This window comes from Leucopleurus acutus, assembly GCF_964270905.1.
Source record: "Leucopleurus acutus genome assembly, chromosome: 7".
In the NCBI taxonomy this organism is placed as follows: Eukaryota; Metazoa; Chordata; class Mammalia; order Artiodactyla; family Delphinidae; genus Leucopleurus; species Leucopleurus acutus.
The window spans coordinates 64,430,779-64,453,066 of NC_139150.1; the positions used below are offsets into that span (position 1 = coordinate 64,430,779).

At 38.2% G+C, this 22,288-nt stretch overlaps 1 protein-coding gene across 2 annotated transcripts in view; it reads right to left on the minus strand.

The window, feature by feature from the left end:
• Nucleotides 1-6,700: 6,700 nt before the first annotated feature.
• TTC39B (tetratricopeptide repeat domain 39B) overlaps nt 6,701-22,288 on the minus strand; it is a gene marked incomplete at its 3' end in the record, with an annotated part of 131,524 nt that continues 115,936 nt past the window's right edge. For both annotated transcript variants that reach the window (XM_082842853.1, XM_082842854.1), the window contains 4 exons: nt 21,178-21,286; nt 12,881-12,998; nt 10,030-10,146; nt 6,701-6,791 (listed from right to left, as the gene is read on the minus strand). In XM_082842853.1, the coding sequence (XP_082698979.1) occupies nt 6,701-6,791; nt 10,030-10,146; nt 12,881-12,998; nt 21,178-21,286 (435 nt within the window). The remainder of the gene's footprint in view (nt 6,792-10,029; nt 10,147-12,880; nt 12,999-21,177; nt 21,287-22,288) is intronic.

Here is a 22,288-nt window from a genome sequence, read left to right on the forward strand (position 1 = left end):
GACCCATATATATGTGGTCTACATAAGACCCATTTCAGACCTAGGGATGGAAAAAGATATTCCATGCAAATGGAAATCAAAAGAAAGCTGGAGTAGCAATTCTCATACCAGACAAAATAGACTTTAAAATAAAGACTACTACAAGAGACAAAGAAGGACAATACATAATGATCAAGGGATCAATCCAAGAAGAAGATATAAAAAATATTTATGCACCCAACGTAGGAGCATCTCAATACATAAGGCAAATGCTAACAGCCATAAAAGGGGAAATTAACAGTAACACAATCATAGTAGGGGATTTTAACACCCCATTTTCACCAATGGACAGATCAACCAAAATGAAAATAAATAAGGAAACACAAGCTTTAAATGATACGTTACAGAATACACTTTCTTCTCAAGTGCTCATGGAACATTCTCCAGGATAGATCATATCTTGGGTCACACATCAAGCCTTGGTACATTTAAGAAAACTGAAATCGTATCAAATATCTCTTCCGACCACAACACTATGAGACTAGATATCAAAAGCAAGAAAAAATCTGTAAAAAATACAAACACATGGAGGCTAAACAATACACTAGTAAATAACCAAGAGATCACTGAAGAAACCAAAGAGGAAATCAAAAAATACCTAGAAACAAATGACAATGAAAACACAACAACCCAAAACCTATGGGATGCAGTAAAAGCAGTTCTTAGAGGGAAGTCTATAGCAATACAGTCCTACCTCAAGAAACAAGAGACATCTCAAATAAACAACCTAACCTTACACCTAAAGCAATTAGAGAAATAAGAACAAAAAAACCCCAAAGTTAGCCAAAGGAAAGAACTCATAAAGATCAGATCAGAAATAAATGAAAAAGAAATGAAGGAAACAATAGCAAAGATCAATAAAACTAAAACCTGGTTCCTTGAGGAAATAAACAAACTTGATAAACCATTAGCTAGACTCATCAAGAAAAAAACGGAAGACTCAAATCAATAGAATTAGAAATGAAAAAGGAGAAGTAACAACTGCCACTGCAGAGATACAAAGGATCATGAGAGATTACTACAAGCAACTATATGCCAAAAAAATGGACAACCAAGAAGAAATGGACAAATTCTTGGAAAGGTACAATTTTCCAAGAGTGAACCAGGAAGAATTAGAAAATATAAACAGACCTATCACAAGTAATGAAATTGAAACTGTAATTAAAAATCTTCCAACAAACAAAAGTCCAGGACCAGGTGGCTTCACAGGCAAATTCTATCAAACATTTAGAGAAGAGCTAACACCAGTCCTTCTCAAACTCATCCAAAAAACTGCAGAGGGAGAAACACTCCCAAATTCATTCTATGAAGCCACCATCACCCTGATACCAACACAAGACAAAGATGTCACAAAGAAAGAAAACTACAGGCCAATATCACTGATGAACATAGATGCAAAAATCTTCAACAAAATACTAGCAAACAGAATCCAACAGCACATTAAAAGGATCATACACCATGATCAAGTGGGGTTTATCCCAGGAATGCAAGGATTTTTCAATATATGTGAATCAATCAATGTGATACACCATATTAACAAACTGAAGGATAAAAACCATATGATCAACTCAATAGATGCAGAAAAAGCTTTTGACAAAATTCAACACCCATTTGTGATAAAAAACCCTCCAGAAAGTAGGCATAGAGGGAACTTACCTCAACATAATAAAGGCCATATATGACAAACCCACAGCCAACATTGTTCTCAATGGTGAAAAACTGAAACCATTTCCACTAAGATCAGGAACAAGACAAGGTTGCCCACTCTCATCACTATTAGTCAACATAGTATGGAAGTTTTAGCCACAGCAATCAGAGAAGAAAAGGAAATAAAAGGAATCCAAATCGGAACAGAAGAAGTAAAGCTGTCACTGTTTGTAGATGACATGACACTGTACATAGAGAATCCTAAGGACGCTACTAGAAAACTACATGAGCTAATCAATGAATTTGGTAAAGTAGCAGGATACAAAATTAATGCTCAGAAATCTCTTTCATTCCTACACACTAATGATGAAAAATCTGAAAGTGAAATTAAGAAAACACTCCCATTTACCACTGCAACAAAAAGAATAAAATACCTAGGAATAAACCTACTTAAGGAGACAAAAGACCTGCATGCAGAAAACTATAAGACACTGATGAAAGAAATTAAAGATGATACAAACAGATGGAGAGATATACCATGTTCTTGGATTGGAAGAATCAACATTGTGAAAATGACTAAACGACTCAAAGCAATCTACAGATTCAATGCAATCCTTATCAAATTACCAATGGCATTTTTCACAGAACTAGAACAAAATATTTCACAATATGTATGGAAACACAAAAGACCCTTAATAGCCAAAGCAATCTTGAGAAGGAAAACTGAGCTGGAGGAATCAGGCTCCCTGACTTCAGACTCTACTACAAAGCTACAGTAATCAAGATAGTATGGTACTGGTGCAAAAACAGAAATATAAATCAATGGAACAGGATAGAAAGCCCAGAGATAAACCCACGCACATATGGTCACCTTATTTTTGATAAAGGAGGCAAGAATATACAATGGAGAAAAGACAGCCTCTTCAATAAGTGGTGCTGGGAAAACCAGACAGCTACATGTAAAAGAATGGAATTAGAACACTCCCTAAGACCATACACAAAAATAAACTCAAAATGGATTAAAGACCTAAATGTAAGGCCAGACAGTATCAAACTCGTAGAAGAAAACATAGGCAGAACACTCTATGACATAAATCACAGCAAGACCCACCTCCTAGAGAAATGGAAAAACAAAAATCAACAAATGGGACATAATTAAACTTTAAAGCTTTTGCACAGCAAAGGAAACCATAAACAAGATGAAAAGACAACCCTCAGAATGGGAGAAAATATTTGCAAATGAAGCAACTGACAAAGGATTAATCTCCAAAATTTACAAGCAGCTCATGCAGCTCAATATCAAAAAAACAAACAACCCAATCCAAAAATGGGCAGAAGACCTAAACAGACATTTCTCCAAAGAAGATATACAGATTGCCAACAGACACATGAAAGAATGCTCAGCATTACTAATCATTAGAGAAATGCAAATCAAAACTACAACGAGGGGGGGCTTCCCTGGTGGCGCAGTGGTTGAGAGTCCGCCTGCTGATGCAGGGGACACGGGTTCGTGCCCCAGTCCGGGAAGATCCCACATGCCACAGAGCAGCTGGGCCCGTAAACCTGTGCCTCCGGAGCCTGTACTCCGCAGCGGGAGAAGCCACAGTAGTGAGAGGCCCGCGTACAAAAAAACTACTAACAATAAATGCTGAAGAGGGTGTGGAGAAAAGTGAACCCTCCTGCACTCTTGGTGGGCAGGTAAATTGATATAGCCACTATGTAGAACTCTATGGAGGTTCCTTTAAAAAACTAAAAATAGAACTAGCATACGACCCAGCAATCCCACTACTGGCCATATACCCTGAGAAAACCATAATTCAATAAGAGACATGTACCACAGTGTTCATGGCAGCTCTATTTACAATAGCCAGGACATGGATGCAACCTAAGTGTCCATCAACAGATGAATGGATAAAGAAGATGTGACACATATATATAATGGAATATTACTCAGCCATAAAAAGAAATGAAATTGAGTTATTTGTAGTGAGGTGGTTGGACCTAGAGTCTGTCATATAGTAAAGTAAGTCAGAAAGAGAAAAACCAATACCGTATGCTAACACATATATATGGAATCTAAAAAAAAATGGTTCTGAAGAACCTAGGGGTAGGACAGGAATAAAGACATAGAGAATGGACTTGAGGACACGGGGAGGGGGAAGGGTAAGCTGGGACAAAATGAGAGAGTGGCATGGACATATATACACTACCAAATGTAAAATAGCTAGCTAGTGGGAAGCAGCCGCGTAGCACAGGGAGATGCTTTGTGACCACCTAGGGGGTAAGATAGGGAGGGTGGGAAGGAGACGCAAGCGGGAGGAGATATGGGGATATATTTATATGTATAGCTGATTCACTTTCTTATAAAGCAGAAACTAACATACCATTGTAAAGCAATTATACTCCAATAAAGATGTTTAACAGTAAATAAATAAGTGACATTACAACATTTAAAAATCCATTGGCTAGATTATCAGGTAACTATAAAAGAAAAGGAAATGAAAATACAAACGAAATAAGAACAAATAAAGGAAAAATCTTAATGGGAGATATGAATTTTTATATTTGTTTTGGTAATGCAGAGTTAAAATAAAACAAAAATAACTACCATTACCTTAAATCGTTTCCATTTCATACCAGAAAGTGCATTTTTTACTCACTTTTGCTCTGACTTGTAGCTTCTCACAAAAGCAATATAACCGTTTTTTTTTATTATTAAAAAAAAATAATAATGCTACCAAAACTCTTCTAAGAACTTTGGAGACTTTTTTTCCCAAGTAATATTCAAAGAAATTTTTGAGCAGATTTTCCCTTACTAGTTGTAATGACAGTTATTTTCTCTTTTATTTGGTCCTAATGTAAAGTTATATAATTCCTATTAATAGCACATGATGAATCTACCACCAATATTATCTGAAGGGGTGGAACTCCGAGTTGAATTGTATTCATCATTTTCCACTGGAAAAACATCCTCAGTATTGGCCAAGAATTAGTGCCTTAAAGAAAACAAGACCAAACACCTGCTGGATACAGGCTCACATAGCAGGGAATAAACAGCAAGGAGCAAATTCACAATGTGAGCTCATGTCAGTGCCAAACACTTCAAATAAATTTAAACTTGTCTGAATCTCCACACTTTCATTTTATATCAGAGACCACAGACTCAAGCCAATACTTTTGTTTTGATACTGTAACACATACATAAAAACCGTAACTATTACAACAACTCATATTCATGCAGCCTTTCAGTTTACAAAAGGCTATCATATGCATTATCTAATAGAGCCCTCACGAGCACCAAGCTCTGTGTTGCTACCCCCACCAGGGAAACTGAGTGCCAGAAAGGGTCAATGACTTGCTCCGCGTAGAGGAAATATTATTAACTAATAGAACTCGGCTCCTGACTGCCAATCTGGGCTGTTTTTGTTAAACTGCAGAGGCTTCCATGACAAGTTATTCTTCAAAATAGAAATAAGACACAACCCTGATTCATCGATTCATGAACTGTTTTTTGTCACTCTGGATGCAGTCTTGTCCTCAGCCACTGCACATACATATTGGAGAGCTGAGGGGCTGGGGAGGGCAGTGATGATTGTAAAATAAAACACACACTAAGTGGGAATGATCTAGATTAAACATTTTAACATTGTTTGCTGAAAATAAATATCTCAGCCTCAGACCCACAGTTATAAAACTAAAAGAGACCTTGAAATTCATCTGTTCTTTTTCCATTTCACAGGTGAGGAAAATATGGTGATGGAGAGAGCACAGAACTCCCTAAAGGTCACCCCGGTAACTGCCGACAGCAGAGCCAGGACCACACAGAGCTGGCTCTCTTCCACTCCATGCCCTGATTGTGTTTGCAAATTAAAGGACTAAGTACAGTCCAGATATTTACAAGGAACCATCACAGTGCTAGAGAAATGAGCAGATTAGACCTTACACACCAACATTACAAGTGTAAAAATTATTATTTTACATATCATTGAAAGCAGCAGGAACTTTATAAGAAAAATAGTCAACATATATATTTTAGGTGCTCATTGTTAAGATTAAGGAAATTTTCTAAAATATAACTTTTTTTCCCTTTAGATACATGGAATTTTTTTGAATTTTGTTATAATAATAACAGACTTAAGTACATTCAAAAACAGGATAGGGCTTCCCTGGTGGCACAGTGGTTGAGAGTCCGCCTGCCGATGCAGGGGATGTGGGTTTCTGCCCCGGTCTGGGAAGATCCCCCATGCCGCGGAGCGGCTGGGCCCATGAGCCATGGCCGCTGAGCCTGTGCATCAGGAGCCTGTGCTCCGCAACAGGAGAGGCCACAACAGTGAGAGGGCCACGTACCACAAAAAAAAAAAAAAAAAAAAAACCACAGGATAGTCTCTCAAAACTGTCACCACCTGTAACTTACATGAAGAATAAAAAACAATAACATTTCATCACCTTTTCTAGATACAGGTCTTTCAACCTATTACCTACATTACCTGTCCGGTTCACACCCATTGCCTGTCTTTTTCAGGAGTTTTCGGAAAGTTATTGAGCTATTTTGAATGTAGGTGATTCTTATTTCCCCTCTGAAACTTAAATGCTAGGCAACAAAATATCTCTGAAGTTTAACTGACCGACATGCTAAAAATGCTTAGGTTGTAAGCCATTTGCTACTTACACAATATTCATTTCCACATTAAAAAAATAAATAATCTAATTATACTTTACTGTACCTGTGAGTCCTTTAAAAGACTTTTCACTCTCCAATTCAAATCGGATATGAAATTCTTTTTGGAGATGCAGAATATAAGAGTTTTCTAGATATTACTGAACATCATTCCATAGGAAAAAAAAAAACCCATTTATGCAGACCAATAGTAAACCACACAGATGATAGAAAATATTGACAGTAAAATTAGTTTTTGTCTCACATTTACAAGATCATTTTTCCACTTTAATACAAGGTCTAATCTATAGCAGATGCCGGTACTAATTGAAAGAAAATTCCATCCTCATGTTCTGATCAATCTGAGGACGGTTTTTTCCAGAGGTGAAGAGCTGCCTGAATTCTGAAGTGTAGTCTGGACTCCAGTGAGTAATCTTTGTAGTTATTTCTAAAGATAAATAACAATAATATTGTAATGTCAAAATTCGTTTATACACCAGGGCACCACCACCCTCCTCCCCTCCTCTCATCTTCATTCCTTATTTGCTTTCAAACGTTAATATGCATAACAGTGGATTTTGTTAAAATGCAGATTCTGGTCCTGGGAGGAGATGAGGACTGCAATATTCTGTATTTCTAGAAGCTTCCTGGTGGTGGTCTAAAAAGCATGCTTTGACTAGCAAGGTTTATATGTAATTACCAAACCATTCACAAACAGCAAGAAGGTTACATGGAGGGCTTAACAAATTTTGTGAACTATTTTTAAAGAGTTGACCTCCTTTTCTAAACTGGAAATTTCTGGCAGCCTGTAAAACCAAGGTGAACATAATCATTCACCCCTACGACACACACACACACAAATTTATATATATATATATATATAGATTTAGATATAGATATAGAAACTCACACAAAACGACAATTACAACAAAGATAGCAGGATTACTTAGTGACACCAAAATTACTTACTGCAATTCTGATTGCAAATATCAATGGTTTGATCAATAATTATTATGTGACAATGTCAGGAGGGGCATTAGAAATCCACAGATTATTTAAAAACTTCACTTAGATCATCCATGTTGACTTCTCTTTGCTAGAATTGTTCAGAATCAGCAAAATGGAATGCTTTGGACCTTGGGCTCGCTTTCACACACCACCGTGGCCCATGGGAGAGCTGTACTTTCTTTGCAGTGGCATTCATTTCTTTCTATAGCCCTTTACTTTATACAGGTCTAAGGGTTACTTACTGGTAACCTTGATAATCAGGGTTATTGTTCATAATGAGGGTTATTATTCATAAGCTAAGCCAACATCTTACTAGAGTTTACCGAAGGACGTAATTGAGTATTTCCCTAATTAACTTTGGAAGCTTTGCAAAGCTCCTACTGCACAAAGAAAACTACAGATAATCAACAGTCTTGAAATTATGGGACGTCTGTTTATGTTGACGTCACTGGGACTGTCTTGAGTTAGTGGTGACTTTTGATCACTGCTGGTCTTGCTTTTTCATAGTGAATTACTAGTCTTTTATTTTCATTGTTATAAAGTTGTCTTATTGTGCATTGCTTAGATAACACCAAATATGTCCAAATGATATGAATACTTAGAAACCGTATTTTCAGTCCCAAATCTTCCAATGGGACTAAAAATTTTCAATAGATTTGAAGATACACGAACGTCAGTTGACATAAGAGTATACACACTCTCAACAAATTAACTTTAAAAGTGACTTTCTCTCATATCCTTGGCTTTAAAAAAAAAAAAAGATAATGAAACCTCTCTTGGCTCCACTGTGCCTCCAAAGCTTCTGCCCCATTACTACGCTTTATTCACAGCCAAATATCCTGAAGGAGTTGCCTGGAGTAGCAAACTCTACTTTCTCACTTTGCTTGTCAAAGTCACAGATGATCATGCTGCCAAGTTCAGCAGCCAGTTCTCTGGTCTCACCTTGATCGACCTCTTGGCAGCCATCTTCACAACTGACCACTCTTTTCTTTTGAAACATTTTGTTCACTTGGCTTTCCCGGATGTCCTCCTAACTCACCGGCCACTTCTTAATCTTCTTGTTTAATCTCTAAAATGATGGCATATCCCAGGGCTATGCTGGATCTCCTTCTCTAGCTGTATAACTTTCCCCAAATGACCTCATCAAGCACCACAGCTTTAAATATCACTGTCTCTGTTCTGGTGACTTTAAAATATCTACATTTGGCCTTGACCTTTACACTGAACTCCATGCTGGTATATATGACTGCCAACTCACCATCTCCACATGAATACCTATAGGCACCTCAAATATCACAGTCCGAACAGGAGTAAGTTTCTTTTTTCTCTCTCTCTCTCCTCAATCCTTATCCTCTAAGTATTCCCCATTTCATTCAAGAAGCATTATCAACCTCGTGGCTCAGCACCCTCCCCGCTCCACCCCCCAGCCAAGAATGCTCCCCACACGGTCCTCTGGTGACTGGTCTTCTCAGGACTGGCTTTAATTATGCTAATCTCAACTACATACCACCTCAAGGAAACCTTCCAGAATCAACTCAATCTAAAGTAGCACTCGAGTGCCCTGTATCATATCGTAAATCTCAGCAAAGCACACACCATTGCTACTCTTCTTATTTGTTTATTTACCAATAACCCTCAACTTAGAAGGTAGAAACATTGCCTGTTTATGCACAGTTGTCTATCTAGAACCTTTTCTAGTGTCTAGCACATAATAGGTACTCAGTGAATGCTCTGCTGAATTTGAGTAAATGAACAAACTAGTGGATCAGCAAGCTATTTATGGCCTACAGCTATCATGGCATTCTTTCTCCATGGCAGGTAGTGTTCAAAGCAAGCAGACCACAGGGTTTGTGCCCCCAGTAAGTGAGCCATGATCACAGGAGGTCTGAGAGCCACTGGACAGCAGAATTGATAAAGTGCTTTGAAACTGCCACAGTAGTCAGAAAGAAGAAAGAGGAGAAGATTCAAAAGGCTTCTTCAAATCAATGGCTCTTTAAGGAAATGAGAGAGATGGTAGAACACACCAAGGATCGGCAAACTATGACCAAAATTATGGCCAAATCTGGGCACACCCATTTATTTACATATGGTCTTCTATGGCTGCTTTTAATACAATTGAGTAGTTGCAATGGAGACCTTATACTGTAAGGCCAAAAATACTAACTGGCCCTTTACAGAAAGTTTGCTGACCCCTGATATAGAAGAGAATAGGCCAGAAATCTGTCATGTAGGTCCCCCAAATCCCAACATTTGTAAACAGCCACAGGGTCAGGCATTAAGAGGATTGGAGGGCTTCCCTGGTGGCGCAGTGGTTGAGAGTCCGCCTGCCAATGCAGGGGATATGGGTTCGTGCTCCAGTCCGGGAAGATCCCACATGCCGCGGAGCGGCTGGGCCCGTGAGCCATGGCCGCTGAGCCTGTGCTCCGCAACGGGAGAGGCCACAACAGTGAGAGGCACGTGTACCGCAAAAAAAAAAAAAAAAAAAAAAAGGGTTGGAAACAGCACAATTCCAGCAAAAGCCACAGGCAGAAACTAAGCATAAATTAGCAAGTGTAAAATGGTGACTAATTTTTCATTAATGTGTTCATTTTAAGTGTATCAAGTTACTGCTGTTGTTAAAATTGTATTGACATTCCTGACTCCACAGCAATCAAAGAGAAGCTGCCGTTATCACTTACCTTGCAGTTTCTAGGACCTTTATGGCCTTGTCAATTTCCCCTTGGTTTTTATACAAAAATGCCAACTCAAACAGAGTAAATGGCACTAGGTAGTGGTCATACTTCAGTAGCTTTTCACTAAAAGAGCAAATGAAAAGCAATTAAGTCTTAACAGAACAAGGAACATATCATTCTTTTCCAACATATATGTATTTTTCCCCATTCTTAAGAAAACAACTACAGCACTAAGACTATTATCAGAGAAAAGCTGTCATTATACAGTTAAAGAACCTAATAAACCATGGCAATAAATAGTATGCTTTTATTACTCTTTTTTTTCTTTTTTTCTTTCTTTTTTTTTTTGGCCAAGCTCTGGCATGCAGGATCTTAGTTCCCCGACCAGGGATTGAACCCGTGCCCCCTGCAGTGGAAGCACGGAGTCCTAACCACTGGACCACCAGGGAATTCCTTATATTACTCTTTTATTTTATTCCTTAATATAAATCCAGCACTGAGGATTGGTTACTGACCTTCAGGTATACAAACGCATGCAGATCTTCAAAGATTAACCCTAGAAAGGATAAGATCATCCCTCCTGAACATGAATGTGTTCAAGAAATGACTCCACTCAGAAAATGATGCCACTTACTTCTCACTGAGGTTCAACTCTCTTCGCACTGCTGTCTTAGAATGCTTCAAAATGTCAAGAAAGAAGTGGTCAACACTTCGGTTCTCAGCAGTATTATGAAAATTCTCTGACTACAAAACATCTAGAAGCACTCAAAAAAATAAGAGCAACACCCTTTAAAATGCAGAGCTCAGCTCACAAGGACAGAAGGAAAACTCTCAAACTGAAAGCAAAACAAAACCAGAACTCTAAGTGTGTGCATGACGCCAAAGCACTCCTAGGTCTGTTTCAGTCTGAATCAGCCAGGGCTTTGTGTCTCAATGTCCACACAGGAGGTGAGGCCTTGGGTCCACATAGTATGTAGAGCCTGGGCTGAGACTCTACATAAAGCGGGCTCTGCTCCGCCAGAGAAAGGGCAGATGAGAAAAACCCACTTGCAGCATAGGAGGAAGACAGGGGCAGTTGGCTCCCTGGCCTGAGGTCTAGGTGAGGGGGGGTGGAAAAAAACACATCCCTTAGGAAATTAATAACCAATAGGCCTGCCCTCACATGAATCTGCAATTCAAATTTATGTGGCCCAAATGATCCAAGAACTTCTAAGCAATGAAATTAACATGAAGGTGGCCCTGGTCTGGAAAAGCCTTTTGGGGCATCTGGCAGAAATAAAAGCAAAATCACTTTAGAGAGAGACTATTCCTCAATCCTAGCCTCATAGGAGCCTCATGATAAAACCCCACTGAAGGTGAACTCACAATCCAAAAGTATAAAATACACCGGCAAGCAATTCACTATGAGATTCAAAAAATACAACAAATGGGTCATCCTTTTGATCCTAATAAAAACACCAGTAAAAGAGAATTCAACGGATACTTCTTTAACATGTTTACTAAAGCCTGTATATTACTTATTTGGGAAATAGATATTGTCTCTTTCAGCTTCTTAGAAGGACACCGGTCCTCCTACATTCTCATAATATATAGTCAGAAAGAGGCAGATCAGTAGCTATGGATGGAAAGGCATATGATATGGAACAAAAAACGTCAACCGGCAGTCTATGGCTGTGATCTATTTGGCTTACACAATGGTTTCCAAAAAATTGAGCCAAGATTTAAAAATCTGGAGATGTTATACAAAATTCAGATTCCAGGCTTTCAATGAAAAATTGTAGGGACTTCCCTGGTGGCACAGTCATTAAGAATCCGCCTGCCAATGCAGGGGACACAGGTTCGATCCCTGGTCCGGGAAGATCCCATATGCCGCGGAGCAACTAAGCCCGTGTGTCACAACTACTGAGGCCACACGCTACAACTACTGAAGCCCTCACACCTAGAGCCTGTGCTCCGCAACAAGAGAAGCCACCACAGTGAGAAGCTCGTGGACCGCCACGAAGAGTAGCCCCCACTCGCTGCAACTAGAGAAAGGCTCCGAAGACCCAACGCAGCCCCAAAAAAAAAAAAAAAAAAAAAATTGTAGGGATTATTGCTACTGGGCCCACATTGTCCAGAGCAATAATCAATTAGAGCTCAGGAGTGGCTGCATTCTTTAAAGAGAACACACTATCTCCCTAATCTGCAGTGCCCACTAATCCCTATTCCTGCCATCGTTCAGTAAGGTTACTTGTCTGGCCCCTGTAATTGCATTTGTGACTCCAGATGTAGAGAAGAGGGTCAGGCATCAGAACCTTGACTCAACTCTCTAATTAGTGAAAGAGCAGGACATCATGATCAATGCTCTTGGGGGGTTAAAACTCATTCATCTACAGAAAAATACCCCTTGCCAAAAGAGAAGCAGTTTTAGTATTCATCACAGTCGTTCTTTCCTGTCACATTATCATTACAATGATGGCGAGTCTTTCTACTCAACTTTGAATCCCTAGGATTCAGGATCACAGTCTCTGGCACATAGTGGGTACTAAAATATCTGTGGAATAAGTGAATGACAGACAAATGCATGAATCAAAAAAGTATCAGATGTTCTGTACATTGCTGCCAGAATTCAGACAGACACATGTCAGCCTGGCTGTAAATTTAGCTTTTGTAAGTCACCTCTGAACACCAGGTAGAAAGGCATAACGCCACGTTCCACTTAGGTTATAATTTTTTTCTCAAAGAAAACATTACTGGATTCTCTTTCTGGTAACACCAAGTAAAAGGTTAGCAACGGGAGATAAAAGCATCACTTTCTCACAGCGATTCCCCAGAAACCACAATTTGCACTCAAGTTGGTTTCATTGTCCGCTTTTACCTTTGGACAACGTGATTGAAACACAATTCCGCTTGCAAAGGCCGCTGTAAGTTCTTCAGGCAGCATCCTTTCAGCAACTTCACTAAGCATTCATCATCTACAGAGTAGTCGCTGGACTCTTAAAGCAAAACAAACATACAATTCACACACGGAAAGAAAAATACTTGTAAAAATCCTATTTAAGAGGTAGCACTAACAGCTCTTAGGTTTCAGAGGGACCATTTAAAAATAAGGAGACTATGTTTACCATTTGTTATGCCTCACTAAATAAAATACAATGAAAATATTTCAAATGAAAAGAATACTAACTACATTAATACACCATTTTATTAAGGGGTTCACTCTAGCCACTTAAAATTTTTTTTGGGGTGCTCATACTCTGAGTTATGTGACCTTACGTATAATTATAGGAAGTTTGAACTGTAAATAAAGCAAGAGCTTTATTAGTTCTGTGAAAGGTAAAGCGGTGAGGAGGTCGCACGCTGCCTCTTCCTGTGGTTCTGGTCCCTAGCTGTGCTGGCTTCGTGTAGAAGAGGGTAATGCTTCCATATGGAGAAGCAGATGGCCTTCTCCCCATTAAAAATTCAGGAAGGAGCACACCCTCTCCAGATCATTATGTTTACAACTTATCAGTTCTCCCAGGTTATGTGCTTTTGGGGAAGAAATTATGTCATAAAATTAGACAAAATGGTTCTGAGGTGTGCAAGGCTCCTAAAATCCCCACAAACTTCTAACTGCGTGAGGCTAATGAGGAAGATTTTCTTTCAGGACTTTTTTCCTTTTGAAAATGACTCGTTACCTTCTACAGCCCAAGGCTAACATATATTAACAGAAGGAACCGTATCATGTGTGACATCTATCTGACAAAGGTTGCCATTTCACATCTATCACTTTTGAATTTGGGGTGTTTTTTTTTTTTTTGCAAGTTAAGTGCAGCTAACAAATCACTCCAAGACAGACCGATAATTTATACATTTCACGCTGTGACAACACAGGTGGGAAGGGGCAGTAAACCAAACTAATGAGGCTCTAAGAGTCCCTCATACTGAAATACTCTTGCTTTCAGTATAAACGTCAGAAATCACCATTAACACATGCTGGTGTTTTAATCAGTAAACTGCTTGTCTATGGGAGGTTAAGGATGCTACTTAACCAACTCAGAGGAGGTCACTTTACTTCTAGGTGCTGAAAATAGCTGATATTCACCTCTCACTTCCAAGATCTGACAGGTTATTCACTAAGAAAATCACAAATGTCAATGCCACATTACCTTCCCTATTAAAATCCATTCCCCCTCTGCCTCAGAAAAATCTATTCATGCTTCTAATCATGGATGCTCATTGAAATATCCATTCAAGATGTAATATCTTTCCAGGCCTAGAACCAAACCCTTATGGCCCATACTGGATGCTAAGTTTTAGTATCACTTTTGTGCATTCTATTGAGTTCTATGTCACATTTTATGACAGTTTGTCTTATCTCACCGTTCTGGTGCTCAGTGAAGGACAATTTTGCTGAGGAACACCATGGAAAGTTGAAGTACCATTAAAACACACAACTTTTATTTAGATCATGACGTAGGGATATGGAAAATGGATTCAAAAATACCATATTCCTCCAAAAACATTAGAAAGTAAAACCATTATTTCCTCAGACCACTACCTGTCAGATGATTATTTTCCCTTAAAATGTGAAGGCTTTACCATGACTATCAACCTCATGGGAGACTCATGGGAGAGTTCATGGATGAACATTTCAACACACGGTTTCCATTTTACACCCCAAGAAAATTACACAGTAATGCTGCCAAAGCACACTTGCATCACAAAAGATCTGCTGGACTTAAAACAGAGGGTAGGCTTAGGGAAAAGGAAATCTGAAGCCCAAGCTACAAAATACGTACATTGAACTTTTCAGAAGCTAGTTGATATGCACCAAAGGAAAAATGTGAAAATGGATTTAGAGGTGAAGAGCCAGAAAGTAACACTTTCCCTTTTATGTAACTCTTATTATGCTTGCTACATAAGTTCACCAAGCAAATTAGTTATAACAAATAGTTAAAGTAGAACTGCTGAATCAACTTCTGGCTACATGTGGAATTTAGTCAGATTTCGAGTGAAGCACTATTTGAATTAATAGCAAATACTGACTCCAGGCACACTACCAAGTTCTTTTCTGTCTTTAAACAGTATTCCTCCTTTTGTATCTCTGACCAGCCTTTCATAACTGTGGCATCGTCAGAGGAGAACACCAATTATATCCTCTACCATCTTTTACTTTAGAGACACTTAACAAAGGTATGAGAAGCCAAAATACATTCATTTCCTAATAATGTGTATGTGGCGAGGGTGGGTGGGGGGAAGGAGGTGTTTAGTGGAGGCTGAAGTCACCTCAGCTTTACCACTTCACTCCATTCTCCAACTGTGGATTTTTTCCCTCACTCTGAAGGATAAGAGCTTAATTACTAAAAGATCCTAAGGGGGTAGGGGTATAGAATCAGGTAATCATCTTGCGTAAAACCGTGGACCTAGAAGAGATCATCATAAATTTCATGTGCCACATCTAGCAAAAGTGATGTTCAGAAAAGAAACCAGTTTTTTGTTTGTTTGGTTTTTTTTTTTACCCAGCAGGAAGACATACAAAGACAAATTTGTACAAAGTACAATGTGTCTGTCTGTCTGAGCTCTTCTCCCCCACCAGTCCTGCTTAAATATCTCTCAAAGTCTATCATCTTAATATGTCATTAAAAGAGAAAGGAATGGATGGAGAGAACAGCCTGATTTTCTAAACCTCTGTTGCATTTTACATGCGTAGTCTGATACAAATATTACTCCTTTATTTTTTTATCCCCCACCAATGTAGGGGCAAAATAAATTTAGAGGGAAAGAGTGAAGAGCCTGCTTAAATAGAGGAAAACTCAACAGTCCCTCAGGACTTCTTAACAGTGTATCCGAGTGTATCAGACTTAACAGTGTATCTGTATCCGAGGGCTTCACATCCGCAAATTCAACCAACCAGATTAGAGCTACATTTAGGACCCACGGTTGATGGAATCCACAGATGCGGAAACTGCAGATACAGAGGGTGGACTATGGAACCTGAGCATCCAAGGATTTTGGTATCCACGGTGGGTCCTGGAACCGATTCCACGCAGAAACTGAGGTACGACTGTATACAAAGCCCTTACTCCCTGGTGGTACGTAATAGTCTATACTACAAGGGATAGACATTCAAACAATAGAATTTATTCTACTGCACCAAAATCCTTATCTTTGTAGTAAAACAGAAGAAGCAAGCTAGCCTGCTTTTCTGGGGGAAAAATACCCTACAAATGTTTTAACTTAATAAAAAGAGGTTTTTCTTTACCTCCCAGTTTTCACATACCCACTTATTTTAAAACATATTCATTTTTCCATCTGATTTGTGAATATGTGGGGTTTAATCACAGATAATTCCCTTAATGACAGGAACAATGCTTTCTCTGCCTGTCACAATGCTATACCTAGTATGGAAAATCTAAGAGTGTTCAAAGGAACAAATTAATGAAGAGTGGCCAAATTGATTCAACAAAAATAAACACTAGTAAATTTGTTCAAAAGCCCAAATACAGTTTACTGAAGTACATTTTGTGAAATCTCATTTTTTGAAGTAAACATTTATGGAGTTTCATCTAAATTACATTTCAAAATGATGGGGCTCTATGTTGAGTTTCCACTCAAATCAAAGTAAGTATTTTTCCTTTTTGAAATTATTCCATATGAAAAAGAGTAAAAATAAAATCACCTCACACCCATTAGGATGGCTATTACCAACCAACCAACCAACCAACCAACAAAACAAATTTTTTAAAAAATAGAAAATGACAAGCATTGGCAAGGATGTAGAGAAATTGAAACCCTGTGCATTGTTGGTAGGAATGTACAATGGGGCAGGCACTAGAGAAAAGAGGATGACAATTCCTCAAAAAATTAAAAATAGAAATGCTGTATGATCCAGCAATTGCACTTTAGGGCGTATATCTAAAGGAACTGAAAGCAGGGTCTCAAAACAATATTTGCATACCCATATTCATAGAAGTATTTATTATTCACAGTTGTCAAAAGTGGAAGCAACCAAATATGCATTGATGGATGAATAGATAAACAAACTGTGGTATAAACATCCAAGGGAATATTACGCAGCCTTAAAAAGGAAGGCAATTCGGACATGTGCTACAACATGGATGTACCTGGAGGACATTAGGATAAGGGAAATAAGGCAGCCACAAAAAAGAAAAATACTGTGTGATTCCACTTACACGAAGTCTCTAGAATAGTCAAATTCATAGTAACAAAAAGTAGAATGGTGATTGCCCACAGCTGTGGGGAGGGGGAAATGGGGAGTTATTGTTTAATGGGTATGAAAAAGTTCTCAAAACTGGTTGCACAACCAAGTGAATATACTTAGCACTACTGTACCATACAGTTTAAAAAATGGTTAATATGGTAAATTTTATATTATGTGCATTTTTCTACAATTAAAAATTTTAAAGAATTGTAAAAAATGTAAGGAGGCTTATCATAATTCTATATTAGTAGAAACTATGCAGAAAATGTTAGTGATGGAACATCTAGGACACAGACAAAGAAAGTCTGAAATGTCCATATAGTCTGTACTTATACATACGTTGTTTTGGTTCTTTGTTAAATAGTACAAACTTTGAGTTCCTCCTTTGGGTCCCAGTTTCTTGAGCCTTCTCATCCACTTGTTTCCCTGGTACCCAGAAATCAAAGGGAATTATCAGTCCATGAAGATGAATACCTCAATATTTTGGCTACTCTACCTAACCTCCAGATCAAAATGAGCTGAAGTATTATAACTTTTCTGTAAAAGGGGAAGGAAAAAGAAGGGAAAGGAAACCATCATTCTGTTATTTAAAATGATGCCTTTAATATGGGAAGGTGACATACTCGCCCTTCATCAACAGATGAGCTTTTCGTACTACTGTTTTTCAAGAGTGGAGTAGAATATTCTACTCACCTGGTATCCCTGTGATCACCTGCTTGTATTTGCAAGAAGGCTAATGGGGAGGTGGGGAGGGCGGTGGTCTGTGGCCTCAGAACAGCATTGCTCTTAGTTCCATTTCATTCTTTATCTATCCAGCCTGAAACCTTGAGCTTGTTAGCAGATAAGCCCACTGATTCAGCTTTCATTCTTTTCTATTTCTTCTCCTTATTGGTGGGAATCTAAAGCTACAATTATTTTAAATATGGAAGGCAGCCTAAATGCCCAACAATTCTGAAAGAGTTGATTAAATTATGATATATTATCTCCATGGAATGCCATGAAGCTTTTGAAATTATTATAAGGGTTACAACAGTTAAAACATTTATGATAAACTACCATATGATCCAGCAATCCCACTTCTGCATATTTATCTGAAAAACAAATACTAACTTGAAAAGATATATACACGCTCATGTTCACTGCAGCATTATTACAACAGCCAAGCATGGAAACAACCTAAGTGTCCATCAATGGATGAATGGATAAAGAAAATGTGTTATATATATATAATAGAACATTCGGCCATAAGAAAGAATCAAATTTTGCCATTTGCAACAACAGGAAGGACCTTGAGGATATTATGCTAAGTGAACAAAAGTCAGAGAAAGACAAACACCATATGATCTCACTTCTATGTGAAATCCAAAAAAAAAGGAAAAAACCTCATAGATACAGGTAACAGATTGGTTGCCAGGGGTGAGGGGTTGAGGGGTGGGTGAAATATATGAAGAGGTCAAAAGCTACAAACTCCCAGTTATAAAATAAGTTAAGTCATGGAGATGTAGTATACAGCATGGTGACTGTAGTTAATACTGTATTGCATATTTGAAAGTTGCTGAGAGAGTAGATCTTAAAAGTGCTGAAGACAAGAAAAAAAATTTTGTAACGATGTACGGTGACAGATATTAACTAGACTTTGGTGATCATTTTACAATGTATACAAATATCAAATCATTATGCTGTACACCTGAAATTAATATAGTGTTATATGTCAATTATATCTCAACGGGAAAAAAAGGTTTACGATATAATAAATGAAAAAAACTAGGCTAGAGTATGTCCAGGTACACTATGATTGTAACTATAAAAAGAAAGCTAGGATGGGGCTTCCCTGGCGGCACAGTGGTTAAGAATCCACCACCGTAACTAGAGAAAGCCTGAGCGCAGCAACGAAGACCCAATGCAGCCACAAATAAAATAAATTAATTAAAAAAAAAATAAAGCTAGGATGGTATACACAGAAATTCTTAATTAATTGTGCATAGCAGGAAAAACATGGGTGACTTTTTTCACCTACATGTGTAACAGGGAAGAGCTAAAACGGACTCCCCATTGGATCTGTTTCTTTGACTTTAACCTTTGCTTTTCGTTGCTTTTGTTATTATAATCATACATAATGGCCTGCCTCAGGGAACCCTGCCCACCTGTGACTGGCTGCAGGAAAAAAGAAACTAACACATCCCCAGGCTGGTCATTCCAGGAGTTTTGCAAAACTGGTGGCCCTTTTACTTGACTTCCTCACCACCTCTCCCTCTCTGATTCTATAAAAGAAACTGGCAGACAGACCCCGATAAGATGGTTTTTCAGAGACACTAGTCTGCCGTCTTCTCGGTCTGCTGGCTTTCCGAATAAAGTCATATTCCTTGCCTCAGCACCTCGTCTCTGATTCATTGGCCTGTCGTGTGGCGAGCAGAGTGAGCTTGGACTCGGTAACACATCTATCAAATGTAATTACGTGTTTAATTTTTTAAAAGTAATTGTAAAGAGAAATGTCATTAAACATTTCAGCCCCATACTGTGGTTGAAGTAAAAAATGATCCACCGTGTAGCACAGGGAACTCTACTTAGTGCTCTGTGGTAACCAAAATGGGAAGGAAAACCAAAAAAGAGGGGATATATGTATATGTATAGCTGATTCTGTTTGCTGTAGAGCAGCAGAAACTAACACAACATTGTAAAGCAATTATACTACCAAAAAAATTAAATAAATAAATAATCCAAATGAGGTGCTCATCCCTGGAGTCAGTCAATCATTTCATCACCCACGTGGGGAGTATACTGCATATGGAGCTGGTACTCCTTCGGTGCCCATTTTCTTCCAGCTAAGAAAAATTAGTTACCTGTTAGAATTTTTCCTGGCTATTCTTGAATTTTTATGCCCTTTACAATGTTTATCCTCCCAGCAATTTTTGCTTTACTTCTGTGATTAGAACGTTCCAGAGGATAAGACCATTATCTTGGAATAATACCTAAATGATTTGGGTGTTGATAAGGAATACAACAAAAGCTATCACTTATGGTATTGTTTAGCAAAAGTTAAAGCCTCTATTTATGACAGAGAACTAGAAAATGTCAGAGCAAGAAAACCCTGGGTATCATCTGGTCCAACACCATACCCATTTTAAAAGAAATCGGAGGCCCTCCTGGGTATGGGATGAGGTATGCTTCCCAGAGCCTCACAGCTGCAGGATTGGAACTATAAGACCAGACCAGCTGCTTTTCCTCCTACTATGCCAGCTGCTTCCAGTAAATAGAGCTTCCAGTACACTGGAAAGGGACCTCCAGTACAACCAAAGTAATGAGTAAGAAAATCAAATTGTGACAAGATTTCAACTTGAAAACAAACAGTTCTCTGTGTCTGTAAAAACACAGTAGTCATTAGAGAGCAAAAATGAGGCACGGGAAGAATCACAACCAACTAAACCAGTATACGTTTCCCTTGAGCTGCTCTAAAACTCAACTCTCTTCTTCATCTTTTTATTTTGTAACAGCCTTAAGATAAAACTCCCATAACATACAATTCACCCCTTTAAAGTATGCAATTCACTGGCTGTGAGCATATTACAGAGGTGTGAACCATCACCAGAATCAATTTTAAAATATTTTCATCACCCCAAAAACAAATGCCATAACCTTTAGCTTTCACACACCCCCAGTTCTCCACCCCTAGGCAACCACTCATCTGCTTTCTGTCTTTACAGACTGATCTATCCTCCATATTTTATGTAAATTATCTCTCTCACTCGGTTTTCTTTTGCAGCTGGCTTCTTTCACTGAGCCTAATGTCCCCAAGGCTCATCCATGTTGTATCAGGTATCTTTTCTCCATCTTGACTGCAATCGCCCAGACACCTCGGCTCAAGCTCTTTTGTCCTCATCGTGCACACAGACTAACGCGGGCATATGTGCACTGGGAAAGGACGGGAGAGGGGCAACGGTAAAGATTTCCAGGCTCTTACGTTTCATACTTACTTTCACTTTGTAGATCTGCCTCAGCCTTTTCAACAGTCACCAACAGACTTTCAGAAAGATCTTTTCTTCTGCTCAATAGTGGAAAACCATTCCAAACATACATCATTTCCTAACGAGGAAAAATGAGAAACCATTCGCAATTATGTGAGGTTATTTAATGTTCTTTACAACAACAAAACTACATATGTGTGTTTTGCCTCAGTTGCTAGTGATCTCAAGACAACATTTAGAGATCATTTTCCTTAGCTTTCTTCATTTGGAATTTAGTGATTAAATTTCCACTTTTCTCACTTTATTTAATGCTTTTTGCCTTTTATACTGCGAAGTATTCTCTCTCTCTCTCTCTCTCTCTCTCTCTCTATATATATATATATATATATATATAGTATATTGTGTTTTTACTGAAAAATTAATTTACTTGTTCATTTAACAAGTATTTATTAAGCACCTACTGGTATCCAATCCTTTTGGAAGATAATGGATTACAGATACAGAAATACATATAATATTTTTAAATGATACTATGAACAATTCTATTTAATATAGATTTTTGCTGTTACTCTTAAGTAAAGGGAAACATTTTTCAATATCTGCCAATTGTTTATATAAAATGTCTCCAAGGACATCACTGAAAATGAACATAGGAAATATTTTACCTGGCTCAGGTTCTTTTATACCATTAAAAACATGTGACAGTCCGGTAATGCAATCCAACATGCAGAAAATGCATTCATTTAAAGGCCATACGGCAGAATGACAGCCCCTAAAAATGTAAACTAATGATTTCTCATTGCAAATTATACTTAATAGGCAAACAGATGAGAATTTTTTTTTTTGGACCAGAAGCAAATGTGCTCTTGCTTGAAAATATTTTTCTAATCTTCCTGGTAGTGCAGTTCATATTTTGAAAGGTATGAAATAACCAGGGTAATTAGAATCTTCTTGGAAATAAATGAATGTTAAAATATTATAGAGATATTGTTTGAACAGCCTCTTACAGGGAAGCAGTAGAAATGAGGAAAATACATTGGAGTGGCAGCAGTCATCTTTACATTATGGTACTGAAAACTAAGATAACAATACTACCTTTTGTTTTACATCTAGCTTCTTA